General features: G+C 44.5%; 1 protein-coding gene across 1 annotated transcript; it reads left to right on the top strand.

Moving 5' to 3' along the window:
- Positions 1-634: 634 nt before the first annotated feature.
- Positions 635-16,546, top strand: lsm11 (LSM11, U7 small nuclear RNA associated). The gene is made up of 4 exons (XM_078411233.1): positions 635-1,104; positions 10,876-11,015; positions 14,625-14,708; positions 15,006-16,546. The coding sequence occupies exons 1-4, from the start codon at positions 711-713 to the stop codon at positions 15,369-15,371; spliced, it is 984 nt and encodes a 327-aa protein (XP_078267359.1). The 5' UTR covers positions 635-710; the 3' UTR covers positions 15,372-16,546.
- Positions 16,547-21,943: the final 5,397 nt, after the last annotated feature.

Here is a 21,943-nt window from a genome sequence, read left to right as displayed (position 1 = left end):
TCACCCATTCCTTCTCCCCAGAGATGCTGCCTGTCCCGCTGAGTTACTCCAGCATTTTGTGTCATAAGGTCATGTGACAGGAACAGAATTAGGCCATTCGGCCCATCAGGTCTGCTCTGCCCCTCAATCATGGCTGATCTATCTCTTAACCTCATTCTCCTGCCTCCGTACTAATCAAGCATCACAGTGAGGAGGTGACTGGAGGAGACTCACTGTGATGGATGTTTCTTTTTTTTTGTTCTGTGTTGGTTTGTGGTTGTGTAATTGCTTATTTTATTGCTCTTACTGTTGGACTGTGGGTGACGAAATCTCGTCCAAAAGACGTTTTTTTGGATGACAAAGGTAATTCTGATTCTGATCGCTGCCTTAAAAATATCCATTGACTTGGCCTCGAGATGTGTAGGAAGGAACTGCAGGTGCTGGTTTAAACCGAAGATGGACACAAAAAGCTAGTGTTACTCAGCGGGACAGGCAGCATCTCTGAAGAGAAGGGTCTGGACCTGAAACGCCACCCATTCCTTCTCTCCAGAGATGCTGCCTGTCCCGCTGAGTTACTCCAGCATTTTGTGTCCGTCATTGACTTGGCCTCCACAGCCTTCAGTGTCCATCCCATGATGCGCTGCGGTGCCAAGATGGCGGCCTGGCAAGTGGTCTATCTCGGGCAGCGGCGGACGGCCCCGGATGCCGAGTGAGGGAGCCGTTGCTGCGACATGGCGGAGGCCGCGGGAGGTGACGCCGACCCTCTGCCGGAGCTGGACATCAGCTCGCCGCGCTTCGACCCGTACCTGGCGCTGTACAGCCCGCAGCCGCCGCCGCTGCCCTACCCCAGCGTCCGCACCTTCAACAACGTGGCCGAGTACGAGTCGTTCCTGACGCGGCGGCCCGGCTGCGGCTCCGGCTGCCGCTCCCGGGGCCCAGGCCGGGCCTCGACCAAAGGCCGCAGCAGCAGCAGCCGCCGCCGCCGCCGCGAAGCAGCCGCCGCCCCCGACCCCGAACGCATCGAGCGCCTCAAAAAACTGATGGTGGCCGAGACGAGCGACGACGAGAAGCCGCGGCCCCGCCGCAGGGACCGCGCCCCCAAAAACGTGATGACCAGGATGGCCCGTGAGTAGAGGCGGCAAGGCCGGGCAGGGGGGCAGGGCAGGGGGGCAGGGCAGGGGGGCCGGGCAGGGCAGGGGGGCCGGGCAGGGCAGGGGGGCAGGGCAGGGGGGCAGGGCAGGGGGGCCGAACTGGGTCAACCAACCGGGTTGCTCAGCCCGCCTAAACCAAACCAACCTGGTCTCCCTGCTGCTGAACGCTTTAACTCCGACCCCCCCCCCCCTCACATCCCCACACTGACCTCTCTGGCCCGGCCCGGCCCGGCTCGGCCTCCTCCACTGTCACAGTGAGTGAGGCCCAGCGTAAATTGGAGGAGTAGCACCTCATATTTCACTTGGCCAGCTTGCACCCCAGCGGCAACACGCAAATTACTGGAGTAACTCAGCAGGTCAGGTGGCATCTCTGGAGAGAAGGAATGGGTGACGTTTCGGGTCTACACCCTTCTTCAGACTTTCACCACAGCGGAATGAATGAATGTTGACCTCTAACTTCAAGTAACCCTTACTTTCCCTATCTCTCCATCCCCTCCTCCCTCCTAGTTCTCCAACCAGTTTGATTGTGCCCCTGATTACATTCTATCTCTGTGTGCTTCATTGTCACCTTCTAGCTAACAATGATCTGTTCTACTTTTTCCTTGAGCCGCATCTCCTTTGATGTCTCGTTTTCACACCTAACACTTCCTTATCTTTGCGTCTCCTTCTCCCCTGACTCTCAGTTTGAAGAAGGGTCTCGGCCCGAAACATCATCCATTCCTTCTATCCAGGGATGCTGCCTGTCCTGCTGAGTTACTCCAGCATTTTGTGTCTATCCATGGGTTGGCACGTCGTCAGAAAGCACTGGGATAGTGCCTTCCCCTGCATCGGGGTGTAGAGTTAGGGGTCAACGTCTAATTAAAGTGTAGATAAGCACAAAATGTTGGAGCAACTCAGCAGATCAGGCAGCATCTGGAGATAAGGAATGGTCGAGACCCTTCTTCAGACTGAGAGTCAGAGGAGAGGGAAAACTAGAGCTTTGGAAGGGTAACGCGTGAAAACGACAGATCAACACAGATGTAGGAAATGTAGAATGGTTCATTGTTAACTGAGGGGAAGGTGACAGCCAGGCATACCATCAGTAAAATTAATCAGGAGGACCATGAAACTAGTGAGAGAACTAGGGTGGGGGAGGGAAAGCAAGGGTTACTGGGTCATTTAAAACTGAAATTAGAAATTCCTTCACTCTCTGGCATTGAGAGTTCCAAAGATTTAGCACCCAAAGGCTGTGGAGGTTCGGTCACTGATAGTGTCCAAGAAATCAATGGATTTCTGGACACTCCAGGAATCCAGGAATCAAGAGATGGGAACAAGGCAAGCAAATAATTACAAGGTGCATCATTCACATTCTTATTGAATAGCTGAGCAGGCTTGGCCAAATGACCTATTCCCACAACTTCTTCCATCACAGACACCTCACAGTTAAGAAATCACAACCTGATATGTATATCACTGTTTGAAAAGTCGTCACCTGCGTAATATGGCAGAGGTGGCAGCCAAAAAGTGCAGAGGAGGTAACAAGTGTTGCAACATTTTAGGAGAAAGTTATTAAAGCAAATTTATAATAACGTGAGTGATGAATTAGGGACCAGTATCGACCTTTTATGGGCCTAATTGATTACAGTATAACGCTATTTAGATCAGGCACCAGACGACCATTAAAAAATTACGTTGGAAACTGACAAGCAGAAAAATAAATGTGTAGGAAGGAACTGCAGGAAGGAATGTGTGGGAAGAAACTGCGGATTACTCCAGAATTTTGTATCTTCTAAGCAGAAAAATAAAGCTGTCTTTTTTTTTAGGGTGGGGAGTGTTTCCACATAACCTACCTGCAGTAAACACGGACATTATTAAACAATGTAACATACAGAAGTTAGTATTTCTAATTTTCACTAATAAAATTAAACTTATTCCCACTGAAAACACCTCTATTTATGAAAACCCTGTGGGGAATGTAACGTTATTAATGCAAGTCTGAAAGCACTAGTCCGTAACCTCCTTACCCTATTGACACAATAGTTTTAACATGCAACGTTTCTTAGGAATACAACCATTGCGTGATAGCAGTCCTACCTGTTTTGGTTCATAATTGTCATATGTATTGAGAAGCAGTGAAAAAACATTGCAATCAAGGCAAAATGTACCGTACATGAATACATTAGGTAGTGTAGAAGACAAATGAAATTATGCAAAATATAATGTTTTTCCTGTGAAAGTGCAGATAAAAAAGGGCTGCAATTGGAGGATGGAAATTCATTTTTAGCATAAAAGAGGAATGTTCCAGAGTGTGATAATAGCGAGGAAGAACCTTTTCTTGAATCTGGTGGAGAGAAGAGGATGTGTGTGCTGTTTGGTTATGTTGGCTGCTTTTCCAAGGCAGCGTGAACAGTCGATTGAGAGGAGATTAGACAGACTAAGCTCTATTCATGGTGCTCTGCAATTTATTTGTCTTGAACATAGCAAGTTGGGATGCATCTGATAGGGTCCATTCTCTGGTGCATCTGTAGAAATTTGTAAGAGACATTGGGGACAGCCCCAATTTCCTTAGACTTCTAGTCTTAGTAGAGGTGTTGGTGTGCTTTCTTAGTTTAGTTTAGAGATACAGTGTGAGTCCACGCTGACCAGCAATCATCCGTACACTAGTTCTATCCAATATGGTAGGGACAATACGACAGGGGCCAATTAACCTACAAACCTGCACGTCTTTGGAATGTGGGAGGAAAAGTGAGCACCCTCGAGAAAATCCATGCAGTCACAGTGAGAACCTACAAACTCCATACAGACCGCACCTGTAGTCAGGATTGAACCCGGGGTTTCTGATGTAACTCTACCACTGTACCACTCTTGGCTGTTGTATACCATAATGGTTAGACCAGGACAAATTATTGGTGATATTTACACTTTGGAATTTGAATCTCTCGACCATCTCCACTTCAGTCCCATTGATATAGAGGCATGTACTCCACCCTGCTTCCTGAAATTGATAACCAGTTCCGCTATATTATTGACATTGAGAAAGAGTTTGTGGAAGGCAAATTGGTGGAAGAAGGATGCTTAGTACATAGGGAATGTCCCTGGTAGGCTGAAGCCAGGGTTGATGTAATAATAAACTGTGGATTAAGTCATCTGGTTGATTGGTGAGGGTGAGAAGAAAGGGAGAGAACACAAACAAAGGTAAATGCAATAAATTCAAAGAATTCCCTGCCCTCTGGTTTAAGAAATTTCTTTTCATCTCTGGCTTTATTTTGGGCAATGAACGCTAGTTCTAGATACATAAACTCGGAAGGATTTCAATATTTTCGTGCAACTTGGAAGTAGAGTTGAAGAGTATGGTGAGATACAGGTTTAAAGAAAATCTGGCTTCCAGCATCACACTAACATGAACTCAGATAACACACAAAAACATAAATTATGTGCAAATATCACAGTGAAAAAGAAAAAAGACTAGTGCAAAACATAATTAGAAAATAAGTCATGGTGGTGCATAGGTGGTCCATAGAGATACAAGGAACTGCAGATGCTGGTTTACAAAAACAAAGTGCTGGAGCAATTCAGTGGGTCAGGCAACATTCCTGGAGAAATGTCACCTAACCATATTCTCCAGAGATGTAGGAATGTAACTTCCTGAACCTGGTGGTGTGGGTCTTCATGTTTGAGTATCTCCTGATTGATGTGACTGTAAGAGATTGGGGGGGGGGGGATGTTTGACAAATGTTGCATGGAGCCATGGGATTTGTGCTTCTCTGTAAAGACTATAGAACATTTATAATTGCAATGATAATATGCTGTTCATTTTGTCATTGTGTGTAGTGTACCTATAATGAGATGATAAACCCGCATTTTTATCAAGTACAGTTTTTAATAAAGTTGTCATTCGGCACAGAGGTGATATATGGCTATCAAACTTATGCATTATAATAATACAGGCAATTGCTTTTCAGATATATAATAAACCAGTTCTGAACTCGCATGACCTTTAGTGAGAATGGGAACATTGGGAAATAAGTATTTATATAAAACTTCCAAAGATTATTTTGAATTCACTGAGTACATTTATCAGTTTAATACCTGTTGGTGAACGTGACTGAATACATTGCACTGCTCTTGGTAGGAGTTCAACAGTATTGTTTATCCTTTTAACACTGAATTGCTTTTCACACTATTTTCAATTGCCATGACTTTCAAATCCATATTCGTGGAACGCTTTGTCATGTATCGGGCCTCTGGGTGTAATCTTCCCACCAGCTTCCAGACCATCAGAGAGGCTAAGGCAGGTCTGTGGGCTTTACTGCACAAGATCAGGGATACGTTATCTGATATAATCCCAGTAGTAAACTTAATGAGTAAGAGGTTCCCATCCAAGACCGATAGACAGTCATGGGGAAATCCACCAACCTATTGTGTATCATGAGTAGGATAGTCTTGGGCTACAGAAAGATTGATCTGTAGGAGACAGCTGAGTAACATGGTGCCATGACAATAACCTCTCTCAATGTCACCAAGATGAAGGAGCTGGTTATTGACTTCAGCAAGTGCTCCTGTCAGCATCAATGATGCAGAAGGGGAGGTGGTCGAGAACTTCAAGTCCATAGACATAAATATCACCATCAACTTGTCCTAGACCAACACATTGAAGCTATCGGTCAAGAAAGCGCAGCAATGCCTCTACTTCCTCAAAAGACTAAGAAAGTTAGGCATGTCTCCAACTTATCACCATCTACAGGTGCATCCTATCGGAATGCATCACAACTTGGTTTGGCAACAACTCTGCCCGTTCACAAGACATTGAAGAGTTCTGGATGTAGCCCAACCTATGTCACCAGCTGCGCCCCACCCCCTGCCCCATCGACTCCACCTACACTCCGTTATTCCTTAGGGAAGCAGACAACATAATAAAGGACCATTTCCACCTGAGACATTCCCTCTTCTCCTCTTTCCAGTCGGACAGAAGGTACAAAAGCTTGAAAACACATGGCAGCACATTCAGGAACCGTTTCTTCCCTGCTGTTATCAGACTACTGAACAGTCCTGTCATGAGTTAAGACGGCAATTCTGATCTCATTACGGCGCTTGCATTTTTTAAATCTGCACTTATTTCTGTGGTGTTCCTGTTTCTGGAGTCTGATGTCGGGCTCGATGAAGTGTCCTGCCCACTGGAGCTGGTTGAGTCTGATGACAGCCTTGATGCCAGGACATTGGCCTGGGAGAGGATGCTGATGTTGGTTCATTTTTCCAGTTAGTGCATTTGCAGGATTTTACTGAAGCACACAGTTGATGCGGTTGGGAAGAGTGCTAGATTGATGGTGTGGTTGGGTTCTATGTGCGTAGAGCATTAAAGTCTCATGGACAGATAGAGAAATTCCATCTATTGGTGGTTGACTTTTTCCAACTTGTGTCCCAATCTTCAGTCTAGCTGCAGTAATGCAAGAGCCTGAGCATTGAGCGGATTTGGGACCACACCTTGGGTAGGATGTATTGGCCTTGGAGGGAGTCCAGTATATGTTATCCAAATGCTATCTGCATTTGATGGGATAAATTATGGGCAGATGATGTTGTTTAAATTGTGGTTTGATTTAAGTGTGAGATACTAAGGGAAATCCGTAAGGTAGATTGAGGGTGATTACTTTAGATAGTTCCTCTGTCCCTCTCTTCCCCTTCCCCTTCCCAGATCTCCCTCTATCTTCCTGTCTCCACCTATATCCTTCCTTTGTCCCGCCCCCCCTGACATCAGTCTGAAGAAGGGTCTCGACCCGAAACATCGCCCATTCTCTCCTGAGATGCTGCCTGACGTGCTGTTATCCAGCATTTTGGGAATAAATACCTTCGATTTGTACCAGCATCTGCAGTTATTTTCTTATACTAGGTAGATTGAGGGTGATTGTTTCTGCTTGTTGCAGAGAGTTGGGGCTAGGCTGGGGCCATGGGCTAAAAGGTTAAATATTTCTGGAGTTAGCTTAGAATGCAATTTGCTGTTGGGTGGCAGAAATTTGAAACATTTCAGCAAATGACAATAGTTTATTGTCACATGTACTAAGGTACAGTGAGAGGCTTTTGTTGCGTGCTGTCCAGTCAGCGGAATAGCACGCAAGAAAAGCTTCTCACTATACCTCGGTACACATGACAATAAACTAAAAGTCTAGGCAGTTAATTTGAGATTGAAAGATTTTATAAACCAACGTTAGGAAATGATAAGGGCTGGTTAAAGGGTGTTGGTTCGCATTTACCAAATTCCCTTGGTGGGGAACAGGTTTTAATAGCTTCATAATCATTCTTAGCTCACGAGCACATGCAAGAGAAGTGGACTTTGAATGAGGATAAGTTCTCGCCACCTGAGCAGGTAATTTCAGTAAGTGGGGCAGCACTGGCAGCTTTAGGGGGGAAAGTGAAGCAGATGAACTGAGAGGAACGCTAACACTTGGTGCTTTGCCAATGTGGGGCCTGAAAGTGGATGCAATGGGCCTGTGAGTGATGGAATTAGGTCGAGTGTGTGAGTGGGAGATGTCTCGATCTCGACGCCCTGATCTTTGCTTTTTGTTTCCCTGTAGGGGCAGCTCGCCTCCTCCAGCCAGGAGCGCGTTATGGTGTGGGCCATGGACATCTCCATGACCGGCTTCAGGGCTGCTTCAATATTGGTCAACATGAGGTACGCATGCAGCAGGGCGGGCGAGATAGCATCCTCGCTTTAGTGACATTCCCATCTCACATCTCCTTAACCGTTTATTTTTAAAGTTATTTTAGTCAACTAATTCTACATCACAGGTCATCTTTGTGTTTGACTGTGTCACCTTGACTCACTTGATAGCCTTACTAAAAGAGATGATTTTGTCAATTATCTCAGCTGATTCTGGGGTTTTCTTAAGAAGAAGAGACCAATTAGCTGTTGGGTTTGCCTGCAGAACAGTGGTGATTGCACTTTGAAAGTGAGTGGCTGTGCTTCACTTTCAGTTAGTTCCAGAGATTAGATGCTATGTGAATGCAACTTCTGATTTTGAAATACTTTAGTCTTTGCCTTCCCTCCTCTCCAGCCTGAAGAATCTAGAATCACAGAGTGATACAGCACAGGAACAGGTCCTTTGGACTGAGTCTGTGCTTCTATCTACTCATTTACTCTAATCCTACATTAATCCTATTTTTAGTCTTCCCACTCTTTCATCAACTCCCCCAGATTCTACCACTTGCCCCTTTTAGGGGTGAAATACCGTTCAGCCCATTGAGTGAATTGACAGCGGGCCAATTAACGTACCAACCACACATCTTTAGGATGCAGGTGAGTACTGGGACTCTCAGAGTAAACCCACATGGTCACAGGAGGACATGCAGACTGTGTCAGGATTGAACGCGTGTTTCTGGTCCTGTGACACAACAGCTCACCCAACTGTGCCACTGTCATCCTAGCTTTCATTTATTATCCATATTCTCATTAGAAAATAAACCCATTATATCCAGCATTATAGTGCTGTGACTTGCAGCCTTAGCAAAGCGGGTTCAAACCTGACCTTGGGGTCTGTCCGTGTGGAATTTGCACTTTCTCCCTGTGACTGCATGGGGTTTTTCCCGGGTGCACTGGTTTTCACCCACACCCTCAATGCCTTTGCATTGTTAATTGGCTTGATGTAGAGAGTGGTGGTAAAATCAAGAGGGTGAGGGAATAGTTACAGGGAAATACAACGAGCTGACATAACTTAATGGGCTGAACGGCATCCCTCTATATTGTTTAGAAATGTGAGGAAACATTTGTTATGGGTGATAGACACCAAATGCTGGAGTAACTCAGCGGGTCAGGCAGCATCTCTGGAGAAAAGGATTAGGTGACGTTTCGGGTCGAGATCCTTCTTCAGACAGAGTCAGGGGAGAGGGAAAGGGAAAGGAGTGACATGAACTGGTACATAGAATAAATGAATGAAAGGTATGCAAAAGGACAATTCAAAGCAAGCAACAATGATCAAGGAAAGGTGGAGCCCACAATGGTCCATTGTTGGCTGTGGGAAGGTGGTAACGAGTGATACAAACAGTGAAACTCAGCAGGATGACAGTGAAACTAATACGACAACTAGGGTAGGGGAGGGACGGAGAGAGAGGGGATAAAAGGGTTACAAGAAGTTAGAGAAACCAATATTCATACTGCTGGGGTGTAAGCTGCCCAAGTGAGGCGCTGTTCCTCCAATTTGCATTTGGCCTCGCAGTGACAGTGGAGGAGGCCCAGGACAGATAGGTCAGTATGGGAAGGGGAGTTAAAGTGTTTGGCAACCGAGAGATCGTGTAGGCCAAGGCGAACTGAGCGAAGGTGTTCAGCGAAGCAATAGCCCAGTCTGCGCCTGGTCTCGCCGATATATAGGAGTGCCCACCTGGAACAGCAGATACAGTTGATAAGGTTGGAGGAGGTGCAAGTGAACCTCTGCTTCACCTGAAAGGATTGTCAGGGTCCCTGGATAGATTCGAGGAAGGAGGTATAGGGACAGGTGTTGCACCTCCTGCGGTTGCAGGGGAAAGTGCCTGGGTAGGGGGTGGCTTGGGTGGGAAGGGATGAGTTAACCAGGGGGTTGTGGACGGAACGGTCTCTGTGGAAAGCGGAAAGGGGTGGAGATGTGACTAGTGGTGGAATCCCATTGGACGTGACAAAAATGTCGGAGGATTATGTGCTGTATAGATGGCAGATGGGGTGAAAGGTGAGGACTAGGGGGTGAAAGGTGAGGACTAGGGGGTCCCTGTTGCGACTTGGGGGAGGGAGAGCAAGAGTGAAACTTTGGGGTACCGAAGGCCTCATCTACGATAGAAGAGGGGAACCCTTGTTCCCTAAGGAATGAGGACATCTCGGATGCCCTGGTATGGAACACCTCACCTTAGGCGCAGATGCGGTGTAGTCTTTTCTATCATCAGCTTTCCACAGTGCAAAAATATTTATGCCCAAGTAGTCTAGAATATTTCAGAAAAGATATAATAAAGACAAATCTATCTCAGTTGTCCTCTTTTTCACAGGGCAGCTTGCTCAGAATCTGCTATCTTCAGAGCAAGAATGGTTTTCGACTGAATATTTGCGCTTGTGGGCAGATAGTCAAAATCTGAAATGAGAGATGGTATAATCTGGTGCAAGAGTATTGGAGGAACTCATTGGGTCAGATAGCTTCTGTGGAGGTAGAGGAGGAATCTGGAACTCTTCCCTTTTAAAAGCTGAAACTTTCAAGAGTGAAGATAGACACAAAATGCTGGAGTAACTCAGTGATGGAGTAATCCCTGCCGAGTTACTCCAGCATTTTGTGTCTATCTTTGGTGTAAACCAACATCTGCAGTTCCTTCCTACACTTTCAGTAGTGAGGTGGATAGACTTGGATAGGTTTGCCAGGTTTAGAAGAGATGAAGTGTAGATGGGCCCTGATCCATTTGGATGACAGTGAATGCCAAGCCTTTCCTGTTGATTGGTTTTGTTCAGTGGAGGAACATTGTTTTACCTGTAACTTAACCAGTAGAGCTGAGACCATTTGTAGTTTTGTTATTATTCTAGCTAACTGAAGTTGTGAAGCAAGGGTCATACTGGTTTGTGTGATTCAACAAATGGGACCTTTGTTGGATTCATTGATTAGTTTAAATGTGAGAGTAATTTTGCAATGTGGCTGGATGGGTGGAATAATGAAAGTGCATCCACAGTGACCTCCAGTGGAAGAAAGTGGTGGTGTGTTTTTTAAATGTTTGTTTCCCAGTTGCATGCTCTGCTGTGGTTCACACTGTTTCTGTTTCATTTTTCTCACAGTTCATGCAGGCAGTCCTCTGGGCGAACTCTATCGGAGTGTGCAGGACAGAATAAAGATTAGCGTGCACATCCGGACTTTTAAAGGGTTGCGGGGCGTCTGCTCAGGATTCCTGGTTGCATTTGACAAGTTCTGGAACATGGTAATGTTTGCTATTTAACCAATCGACTTGTTATATTAAATCAAGGCTATCATATTCACAAACGTTTATTTGTTGTGCTTCACCCTATTCTTCACATATTACACAAAACCTCCCATAAACCTCAACCAGTATTGCCAGGCCTTTTATCTGAGTGTCACCACAGCAGGGTCTGGATGGGCCTGGTGCAATGTCAGTGTAACTTTGGCTTTCTCCTCACTTGTTCATGGGGTGAAGGAGGGGTTGAGTCATAGTCATAGAGTGAAACAGCGTGGAAACTGGCCCTTCGGCCCAACTTGCCCACATCGGCCAACATGGTGGCGATGGCAGCCTCGCCAACAATCTGTCTATCTTTCCGTCTTTTTTGTTATTTTTGCATGTTTTAAAAGTACGTTCTCTGGTTTATGTTATGTGGGGGAAGGGGGAAACTTTTTTCAATCTCTTACCTTGCCGGAGATGTGATTTTTTTTTTCTTCCCCGGATCGTATTTTCAGTCGCTCTGCGGCCTAACATCATCGAGACTGACTTTGAGCCCCACCAAGGGGCCGTGGAGTTACCATCGGAGCCTGCGATCTTTTGCCTGAGACTGATGTCAGGAAGCTCCAAGCCGTAGGAAGTTCGATCAGCCCCAACCCGCGGTCCGATCGCCCGTCACAGGGAGCTGAGATCTCCCCCCGATGCGGGAGCTTGATCACCCCCATGCGGAGGGCTCGACTGCCGGCTGTGGGAGCCAAGAGCGCCCCGACAACGGAAGGTTCGAGGACCCCATCCGCGGGAGAACAAAGAAGGGAAGAAGATTGAACTTTTTTTTCCTTCCATCACCGTGAGGAATGTGGGAGAGTCGCTGTGCTGGATGTTCATGTTAAAAATTTATTTGGGTTTCTTGTTGCTCTTTATTGGTATGACTGTATGGCAAATCAAATTCCTTGTATGTTGGTAAACATACTTGGCTAATAAATTACAATTATGATTATGATGATGATGATGTCCCACCTGCCTGTGTTTGGCCCATATCCCTACAAACCTGTCCTATCCATGTACCTGTCTAACTGTTTCTTAAACGTTGGGATAGTCCCAGCCTCAACTACCTCCTCTGGCAGCTTGATCCATACACCTACCACCTTTTGTGTGAAATAGTTACTGCTCAGATTCCTATTAAATCTTTTCCCCATTACCTTAAATCTACACTGCTGTAATTTCTACATGGTGAAACCAAAATATATAAAAATTGCCTTTATTAAAATCTGACAATATGCATTTTAACCACATGTGATTTTTTTCTATTACAAATCTCAAATTGTGAAGTACAGTGGCAAATAAATAAATGATAGGTCTTTGTCCCAAACATTATGGAGGGCACTGTATTCCTCTGGTCCTCGATTCACCTACTCTAGGTTGGTGAGGCCCGCAGTTCCAGCCCACTCCAAATTATCCCTCAAACAGACAGTAGCTTCAGAGAGCAATGCACGGGCCTCTGGTAACACACTAGCTAGATTGGGAGTAGCTCATTTACATTTCATTAAAGATCAAAGATTTTTATTCCAGACTTATTTAACCCCGAGGATTTAACCCCAAGGAACAAAAAGGGAGCAGAAGAATGAGCATGTATAAAATTGAGAGAGGGTCGATATTACGATTTTTAGGCAATGATTTCTGAGATGATGGAGGGATTTTTCGGTTTGATCTGCACCCTGAATCTGGGTCAATTGCTTTCTCGATTATGACTCCGATTGGGACAGTACCTGGTGAAAATCTCATACTACTATGATCAGTTTTTTGAACAGGTCAGTTTATTCTGGACGTCACAGTATGCTAGGGGAGCACTTGGACAGAAGACTCAAAGATAATCCTCTGACTCAAAACATCCAGCAAATTATACTATTCATGTTATAATGGTTACATGTGGATTTAACATTTTTTACAATAATTTGCCACTTTTCTTTGATCCTCGTTTTCTCTGCGGAATTTGCCTTTACCTATGTAGGAAGGAACTGCAGATGCTGGTTTACACGAAAGATAGACACAAAATGCTGGAGTAACTCAGCGGGTCAGGCAGCATCTCCAGAGAAGGAATGGGTGACGTTTCAGGTCGAGACCCTTCTTCAGGGCTTCAGACTGAGGCTTCACTCCAGAGATGCTGCCAGTCCTACTGATTTACACCAGCATTTTGTGTCTATCTTAGATGCCTTTACCTGTCTGACAACTGGGGCTTGATTGTCAAATTTTATTGCAGGTTTAGAAACATTCTGTGTTTATCTTTGCTCTGGCAAACTGCGGCTGACAATCTAGACACTTCCCTAATCTGATTACTGCCTTTTCTAACGTGACCTTTAAATTACCTTCAGATGGCCTAATTTCCCATTATCCTATTCCAGCCGATTATCGCAATTTGGAGGAATAGCACCTCATATTCCGCTTGGGTAGCTTACGACCCAACGGTGTGAACAGTAAATTCTCCAATTTTAAGTAACTAACTAACCCACAACATCCCCTTCCCCCTGAACACTTGCTGACCTTGCATCGAGTTCTACTCTCCCACACCACTGTTTCCAATAGCTACACAATCTGCAACTTTTCTATCCCCGAACTTAACAATTCTTAACTCTTTATCCTTTGACCTCTCACCTGTCTCTTTATCCCTGGCCTTTGTCCGACAATCTGCCGATCAAAAAAAACCCTTGCTTGTCGTCAACTATTACTGGCCAGGCCCTGTCCTGCCCCATCCCTTTTCCAGCGTTCTTTCCTGCTCCCCTGCAATCAAAATGAATGAGGATTCTAACCCGAAACGTCACCTATCCATATTCTCCAGGGAAGCTGCCTGACCTGTTGAGTTACTCCGGCATTTTGTGTTGTCTCAAGAAGGGTCTCGACCCGAAACGTCACCCATTCCTTCTCTCCAGAGATGCTGCCTGTCCCGCTGAGTTACTCCAGCATTTTGTGTCTGTCTTTGGTGTAAACCAGCATCTACAGATCCTTGTTATTCCTAACTCCACCCTTCTCTCCCCCATCTGTCTGGTGTCAGCCAATCTACCTCTCTTCGCCTGATCAGCCTATCGCTTGCTAGCTGTTGACCCATCCCTCCCCTCATTTGTTTATACAGGCCACATCCCCTCTCCTCTTTCAGTCAAGATGAAGGGTCCAGTCCACTGTCCATTTGTCCCCATCCACAGATGCTGCCGGACCTGCTAAGGTCCTCCAGCTGATCTTTTGTTTTGCAACTGACAGTGGAATATCTGCTTTGCGTTTAGCTTGGCAAATGGTCTCGGTCACAAGCTGTAATCAGGAGTGAAAGATGTATCTGAAAATCAATGGGGTCTGATATCAGAAGGCCTTTCCTCATACCTTGAGCTTTGCCACTTTGGATTACATTATCAGCTCTACATTAATGAGAATCCAAAGATTTATTGCATTGACTGACTGGAACTATGATGCAGGGCTGGTGTAACTGACTGTAACTAATGCTGGTGGGCTGGTGTTACGGACTGTTACCACGGTTGGAGGTTGGGTTTGTCTAACTGGCTGTAACTTCATTCTGGCTCCAACCCACTGCCAAAATAACAGAATGGTGGTGTTTTCACAACTTCGTAAACATATCTTCCACTGTTATTTCAGGCACTTGTTGACGTGGATGAGACCTTCAGGAAACCGATCCTCGGGAAAGCTTTTTACAATGAACCAGTGCTAACTGTTGGCAGGGTAAGCAGTGTTTTTTTAAAGAACAAAAACTATCCTCTTTTGTTTCAAGTCTCCACTTTTTCCTTCTCCCCTCGTTTTGATCCCTGAACTGTCTTCCTAGTTTGTGACCCATTGCTAGCATTATGAATGACCCGGGTACAGCTGTTTTTCTCACCTTTTCTGCAACTCACTGACTCTAGTCTGCTCTCTATCTATCCTATGCTGCATTTTGTCTAGTATTTGGCACTACTAAAAAATCATTTATTGCACGTAAATAGATTATGTAGTCTTCACTGGATCTGTTTTTTTTACCTGCAGCTTTTTGATCGGCTAAGGCTTCAAGAAGAATCCAAAGTAACGGAACCTGTTTCCAAGCTTACAGAACAAACGGGCTGTTTACCCAAAAGGTTTGTGGATAGTGGAGCGGGATCGGGTGACAGCGGAAGTTTGAGCTGTGCTACTACGCAAGAAACGTCCAACTCTGCAAACCCGCCTGGAGGTTGTGACCAGTCGAAGAGGAGTTTCAAACATACGGGCTTGGAGGCTGGATCTCGTGCAGGGGAGAAACAGAAAAGGAAAACGAGAGGCAGGCCCAAGGTGGATTATCAGCAGGTTTCTCAAAGACATGTGAAACAACTCTTTATCCGAGGTGAAAGTATCCTGCTCGTCAGTTTGAGGCAATGATGAATACAACCAATCCCAACAGCATTATGGGCCTCAGAGGGCATTGTATTGAGCAGGCGAGAAGTGGCAAATGTATAGATTGATCTTGTAATGCTTCAAGTGCCTGAAATTTGGTTGCTAACTTCCATTAGCAGGAAAAACCTCTGAATTAGTGGTGTATTTGAACAGAATTTCTTCGAAATGGATTTGTTAGTGAATCTCTTGTTTCCTGCACTGAACTGGTTTGAGGTTAGATTACCTCAATGGGAATCCGGATACTGAATCTGACAGTGCAGTGCTGGTAGATGCAGATTTTTGATGAAACAAATGCATTTACCTGACCATAATTTTTGCTATTTTAATGCCCGTGTTGATGGATTGAAGTGTGTTTGATAAACTTTCCAGTTGTAAATGACTTGTTTCAAAGTTTTGAGAAAAATTAGAACTAGTGTTTCTGTATTTCTTGAATTCCTTCAGCACTCTTTTGCCTCTTATAGTTTTATTTTTAAGATTACTTTAGAAAGAAGTGCTCTCTTTTTTAAAAAAAAACCCAGGTTAGGAATACTGAAATAAAAGGCATAGTTGTTTCACGGAAAGAAATGTTGTTTTGTGTTGAGGGAACTTAAGATTTTGTTACACTGCAGGTTCTCTGCAGATATCGACAGGGTTCTGTTCCTGAGAACTGTTCGTAACCCAGTCTACACGTGGGGACTGTAGTTGGGCACAGTGTTCCCACAAGGCAGAAGATGTCTGCAGCTGGTAAACCCATCCTGCCATCCTGCCAAACTCTTGTTCAAATCCGCAGCAGTTGGATGCTTATTAGCTGGGGGTGACCTATATAGCACAGAAGGAGGCTTTTTGGCCTATGACACCTGTACCATCAGTTCCTTTATAATCACTTTCCAGGCTAGTTTTGTAACCTTTCTGCCCGAGGGCCAGAACATATGGGTGAAAAAGCTTCACTGAAGAATACAGGCACCAAGGAGATAATGTGGTGCCAGTTACATTGTTTATTTAGTCCATCACATGAAGTGTACTAGGGGGAATATCACTAAATTGTTCAAAGGTCAATGGTCAGTTTATTGTCACGTGTACCAATAAAGGCACAGTGAAACCTGTTCACAAACATTGTGAATGAGATAACACCATTTACTGCAAAATCAATGATGGGTCTTGAACTTGTGATAGGTCATTTTTAAACATGCACCGACATAGATAGCAAATGAACACACCAAGATGGTCAATTCTCAATAGACAATAGACAATAGGTGCAGGAGTAGGCCATTCGGCCCTTCGACCCTTCGAGCCAGCACCGCCATTCAATGTGATCATGGCTGATCATTCTCAATCAGTGCCCCGTTCCTGCCTTTTCCCCATACCACCTGACTCCGCTATCCTTAAGAGCTCTATCTAGCTCTCTCCTGAATGCATTCAGAGATTTGGCCTCCACTGCCTTCTCTGTGCTTCTTGTTTAGTTCAACTCTACCACATACCCCAAGACTTGGTCTCCCTTGACAGTCAGGCTACATAACCCTTCAGCATTTTTGCAGCAGTTAATGATGCCATCACTAACTGCCCACTGTGGTGGCAGTGTGGGAGGTGACAATTCCCCAATCCCGGAGTTTAATGTTGTGTTTCATGAATGCGATGCATGCAACTTTGAGGAAGCTGTTTTTGATTCATCTCTGGGGTGAAAGAGTCATGTTAATCTGATCCCTGCCAGTCTAGTTTGGGTACCATTTGCTTTTTGGGGATGTGGGCAGTGTTTATTGCCCATGCACCTTTGTTGCCAATAGCTAGGCTAGAGTGCTTGCAAATCCATTCCAGGGCAAGTACCAGTCAACCATTGTGCTGGGGGTCAGGAGTTACATAGGCCAGATTTGGCAAGGGTGGCAGAAGTACTATAGAGAAGTAGCCATTTATTTTTAAAGACTAACTCGTTAAAAATTCCAGATTAAAAATCGAATTTCATTTCCACTAAAACCAGGGTGGAATTTAAGATGTGGTTGCTTGGATTATAGTCTGGTATCTTAAATACAGCTGCAGTAGACGCAGTTGGGCTGGGAAATGTAAAGCAGGAAGTATTGTGGCTACTCACTTTCTGACCTGCAACCCTCTTCTAGAAATCCAGAAGCATCATTTGTGGTATCTACAGCTGAGACTGTTGGTGATTTGATGTGAATTTTAATGTAAATGTTACGCAGTCTCAGAGCTTATCTATTGTTCTAAATGGCGTCCATTTAGGACTATAACTAGTTATTGTTTGAGAGTAGGAGTAGCCCCTTTCATTAAACTAATTCATCATTCAAACTAGATTCTGAAAAGCACTAGCACAAATTGGGGCAACATGCAGATGTCACCACCATCCAGTGAACTGAAACAAAAGTTGGTTGGAACTGAGATGACTCCCAACTAGACAAGTTTGGCGTGCAGAACATGCTGTTTTATGGAGCAGATGCCTGATCAGATCTCCAGCATCCAGGATGATGGGCTAAAGTAGAACCTGCACAGTTCCCACGAGGAGGGATAAGGAAGGTTCATAGCAACAGTGTGTTGAGTTCTGGGCATCGCGTTGAAGTGCACTCCACGCGGCAGCCTCACAGCAGCTGAAGAGAAGACACAGAGAGGAAAGAAAGCATGAGGTTCAGTGGGTTGCCGAGATTGTTAATGGTAGAGGCTCAACAATATTGTGTGTCGGGGTTACGCCTCTCACCTGGACCCTCCAGAACCCTGACCGATGAAATCAAGCTGCACAAGAATCATCGGCACACTACACAAACCCTCTGACTTAAGTCACATCTCTTATCCCTGCAGAGCAAGTGTATGTTTGGAAGGATTATCATCAGCTACAGTGCCCTCAATAATGTTCGGGACAAAGACCCATCATTTATTTATTTGCCTCTACTCCACAATTTGAGATTTGTAATAGAAAAAATCACACGTGGTTAAAGTGCACATTCTCAGATTTCATTAAAGGGTATTTTTATACATTTTGGTTTCACCATGTAGAAATTACAACTGTGTTTATACATAGTCCCCCCATTTCAGGGAACCCTAATGTTTGGGACACATGACTTCATAGGTGTTTGTAATTGCTCAGGTGTGTTTAATTGCCTCCTTTACGCAGGTATAAGAGAGCTCTCAGCACCTAGTCTTTCCTCCAGTCTTTCCATCACCTTTGGAAACTTATTGCTGTTTATCAACATGAAGACCAAAGTTGTGCCAATGAAAGTCAAAGAAACCAATATGAGACTGAGAAACACGAATAAAACTGTTTGAGACATCAGCCAAACCTTAGGCTTACCAAAATCAATGTTTGGAACATCATTAAGAAGAAAGAAAGCACTGGTGAGCTTACTAATCACAAAGGGACTGGCAGGCCAAGGAAGACCACCACAGCTGATGACAGAAGAATTCTCTCTTAAATATAGAAAAATCCCCAAACACCTGTCCAACAGATGAGAAACACTCTTCAGGAGTCAGATGTGGATTTGTCAATGACCACTGTCCGCAGAAGACTTCATGAACAGAAATAGAGGCTACACTGCAAGATGCAAACCACTGGTTAGCTGCAACAATAGGATGGCCGGGTTACAATTTGCCAAGAAGTACTTAAAAGAGCAACCACAGTTCTGGAAAAAGGTATTATATGAGCATATGGAATTGAGGGTAGGGTACTTACATGGATAGAAAATTGGTTGGCAGGCAGGAAAAGAGTAGGGATTAACGGGTCCCTTTCAGAATGGCAGGCAGTGACGAGTGGGGTACCGCAGCTATTTACAATATACATTAATGATTGAGATGAAGTAACATTAGCAAATTTGCAGATGACACAAAGCTGGGTGGCAAAACCGTGAGGATGATGCTATGAGGATGCAGGGTGACTTGGACAGGTTGGGCGAGTGGGCAGATGCAGTCTAATGTGGATAAATGTGAGGTTATCCACTTTGGTGGCAAGAATAGGAAGGCAGATTATTATCTGAATGGTGTCAAGTTAGGAAAAGGGGACGTACAACGAGATCTGGTTGTCCTTGTTCATCAGTGACTGAAAGTAAGCATGCAGGTACAGCAGGCAGTGAAGAAAGCTAATGGCATGTTGGCCTTCATAACACGAGGAGTTGAGCATAGGAGCAAAGAGGTCCTTCTGCAGTTGTACAGGGCGCAAATGAGACCACACCTGGAGTATTGTGTGCAGTTTTGGTCTCCAAATTTGAGAAAGGACATTCTTGCTATTGAGGGCGTGCAGCGTGGATTCACGAGGTTAGTTCCCGGGATGACGGGACTATCATATGATGAAAGAATGGAACGACTGGGCTTTTATTCACTGGAATTTAGAAGGATGAGAGGGGTTCTTATTGAAACATATAAGATTGTTAAGGGATTGGACACGCTAGAGGCAAGAAACGTGTTCCCGAATTTGGGGGAGTTCAGAACCAGGGGCTACAGTTTAAGAATAAGGCATAGGCTATTTAGAACGGAGATGAGGAAAATCTTTTTCATGCAGAGAGTTGTGAATCTATGGAATTCCCTCAGAATGCAGTGGAGGCCAATTATCTGGATGCTTTCAAGAGAGAGTTAGATAAAGCTCTTAAAGATAGCGGAGTCAAGGGATATGGGGTACTGATTGTGGATAATCAGCCATGATCACAGTGAATGGCGGTGCTGGTGCGAAGGGCCAAATGGCCTACTCCTGCACCTATTGTCTGTTTTCTATTGTCTATTATGGCAAGAGCAAAGTATGGAGGAGAGAAGGAACTGCCCAAGATCCAAAGCATACCACCTCATCTGTGAAACATGGTGGTGGGGGTGTTATGGCCTGGGCATGTATGGCTGCTGAAGGTACTGGCTCACTTATCTTCATTGATGATACAATGTCTGATGGCAGTAGCATAATGAATTCTGAAGTGTATAGACACATCCTATCTGCTCAAGTTCAAACAAATGCCTCAAAACTCATTGGCCGGCGGTTCATTCTACAGCAAGACAATGATCCCAAACATACTGCTAAAGCAACAATGGAGTTTTTCAAAGCTAAAAAATGGTCAATTCTTGAGTGGCCAAGTCAATCACCTGATCTGAACCCAATTGTGCATGTCTTTTATATGCTGAAGAGAAAACGGAAAGGGACTTGCCCCCAAAACAAGCATAAGCTAAAGATGGCTGCAATACAGGCCTGGCAGAGCATCACCAGAGAAGACACCCAGCAACTGGTGATGTCCATGAATCGCAGACTTCAAGCAGTCATTACATGCAAAGGATATGCAACAAAATACTAAACATGACTACTTTCATTTACATGACATTGCTGTGTCCCAAACATTATGGTGCCCTGAAATGGGGGGACTATGTATAAACACTGCTGTAATTTCTACATGGTGAAAACAAAATGTATAAAAATGGCCTTTATTAAAATCTGATAATGTGCACTTTAACCACATGTGATTTTTTTTTCTATTATAAATCTCAAATTGTGGAGTAGGGAGGCAAATAAATAAATGATGGGACTTTGTCCCAAACATTATGGAGGGCACTGTATAATTATCAACAGGGAAGGATGACTGACTAGGTGAACAGCAGCTCGGTTGAGCTGAATTGTGAACAGGTTTCAGCAGAATTTCCCAATGGTATTTCACTCAGAAATAACCATTAGCTGTATTGAAATGCACTACAATTACACATGAATGATGTGTGCATGTAAAATTATTTTTAATTGGGAGATTTTAAAATAAGAACTCTTAATGCATTTTAACCTCGAATGAAAAGTTATAGCAGTCTATCTGTAAATGTTTTGCACAGGAAAGAAAGCAGAATCAAATCTGATACTTAAAAGCCATTAGAGATAAAAATTTACATGTACATCAAAATAGGGCAGAAGAGTCTCGACCTGAAACGTCACCCATTCATTCTCTCCAGAGATGCTGCCTGACCTGCTGAGTTACTTCAGCATTTTGTGTCCACCTTCGATTTAAACCAGCATCTGCAGTTTTTTTTCCTACAAATTCTACAAGGTCTTTAACTAGCTTTTGCATTCTGAGCCGAGATTCACATTGAAATAAAATGTAAACATCTAAATCAACAGCTCAGCCTGTATGATAATCAAAATATGATCACTGCCCATAAGAAAAGCTGCCGTGGCCTTGGACAGGACAGAGTTAAGTTATTAACAGTTCCATGAATGAGGACTAGTTCTCTGGAAAAATTGGGAGGAGGTGGGAAATCTAAACTGTTCCAAACTTAAATATTTGTCCAGATGCTGAGCTTTAGAAAAAATCGCAGGTTATTTATACCCAACAAGCTTCCAAGAAGCACAAAGTAATATTCTAATGACTCAGACCAGATAATTTGTTTCTACCTGTTTGCTGAGGATAACTATTGCCCGATAGGATGTCTTCTCTGTGTCTAGGCTGCCGTGGAATATTTTGCGCCAGAACAGCGCAAATACACCTCAGTTTAATGCCTTATTCAATAACCAGCACTTCAACATCCCAACCTTCACCACCCACTGCCATGTCAGCCCAAGTACATGTGCAACAAAGCTGGTGTTGGACTTAAAACAGGGTCCTTCTGCTCCAGAGTTGAGGATGAGACCAACT

This window comes from Rhinoraja longicauda, chromosome 14 (genome assembly GCF_053455715.1).
Source record: "Rhinoraja longicauda isolate Sanriku21f chromosome 14, sRhiLon1.1, whole genome shotgun sequence".
Classification (NCBI taxonomy): domain Eukaryota; kingdom Metazoa; phylum Chordata; class Chondrichthyes; order Rajiformes; family Arhynchobatidae; genus Rhinoraja; species Rhinoraja longicauda.
This window is presented reverse-complemented; position numbering and strand designations above follow the sequence as displayed.

What these genes read in the sequence shown, in the direction of transcription:
- lsm11 (XM_078411233.1), top strand. Translation starts at nt 711, where the DNA reads ATGGCGGAGGCCGCGGGAGGTGACGCCGACCCTCTGCCGGAGCTGGAC. An exon ending in TTGACAAGTTCTGGAACATG is followed by an intron (nt 11,016 to 14,624) that starts GTAATGTTTGCT and finishes CTGTTATTTCAG; the next exon opens with GCACTTGTTGACGTGGATGA. An exon ending in CAGTGCTAACTGTTGGCAGG is followed by an intron (nt 14,709 to 15,005) that starts GTAAGCAGTGTT and finishes TTTTACCTGCAG; the next exon opens with CTTTTTGATCGGCTAAGGCT.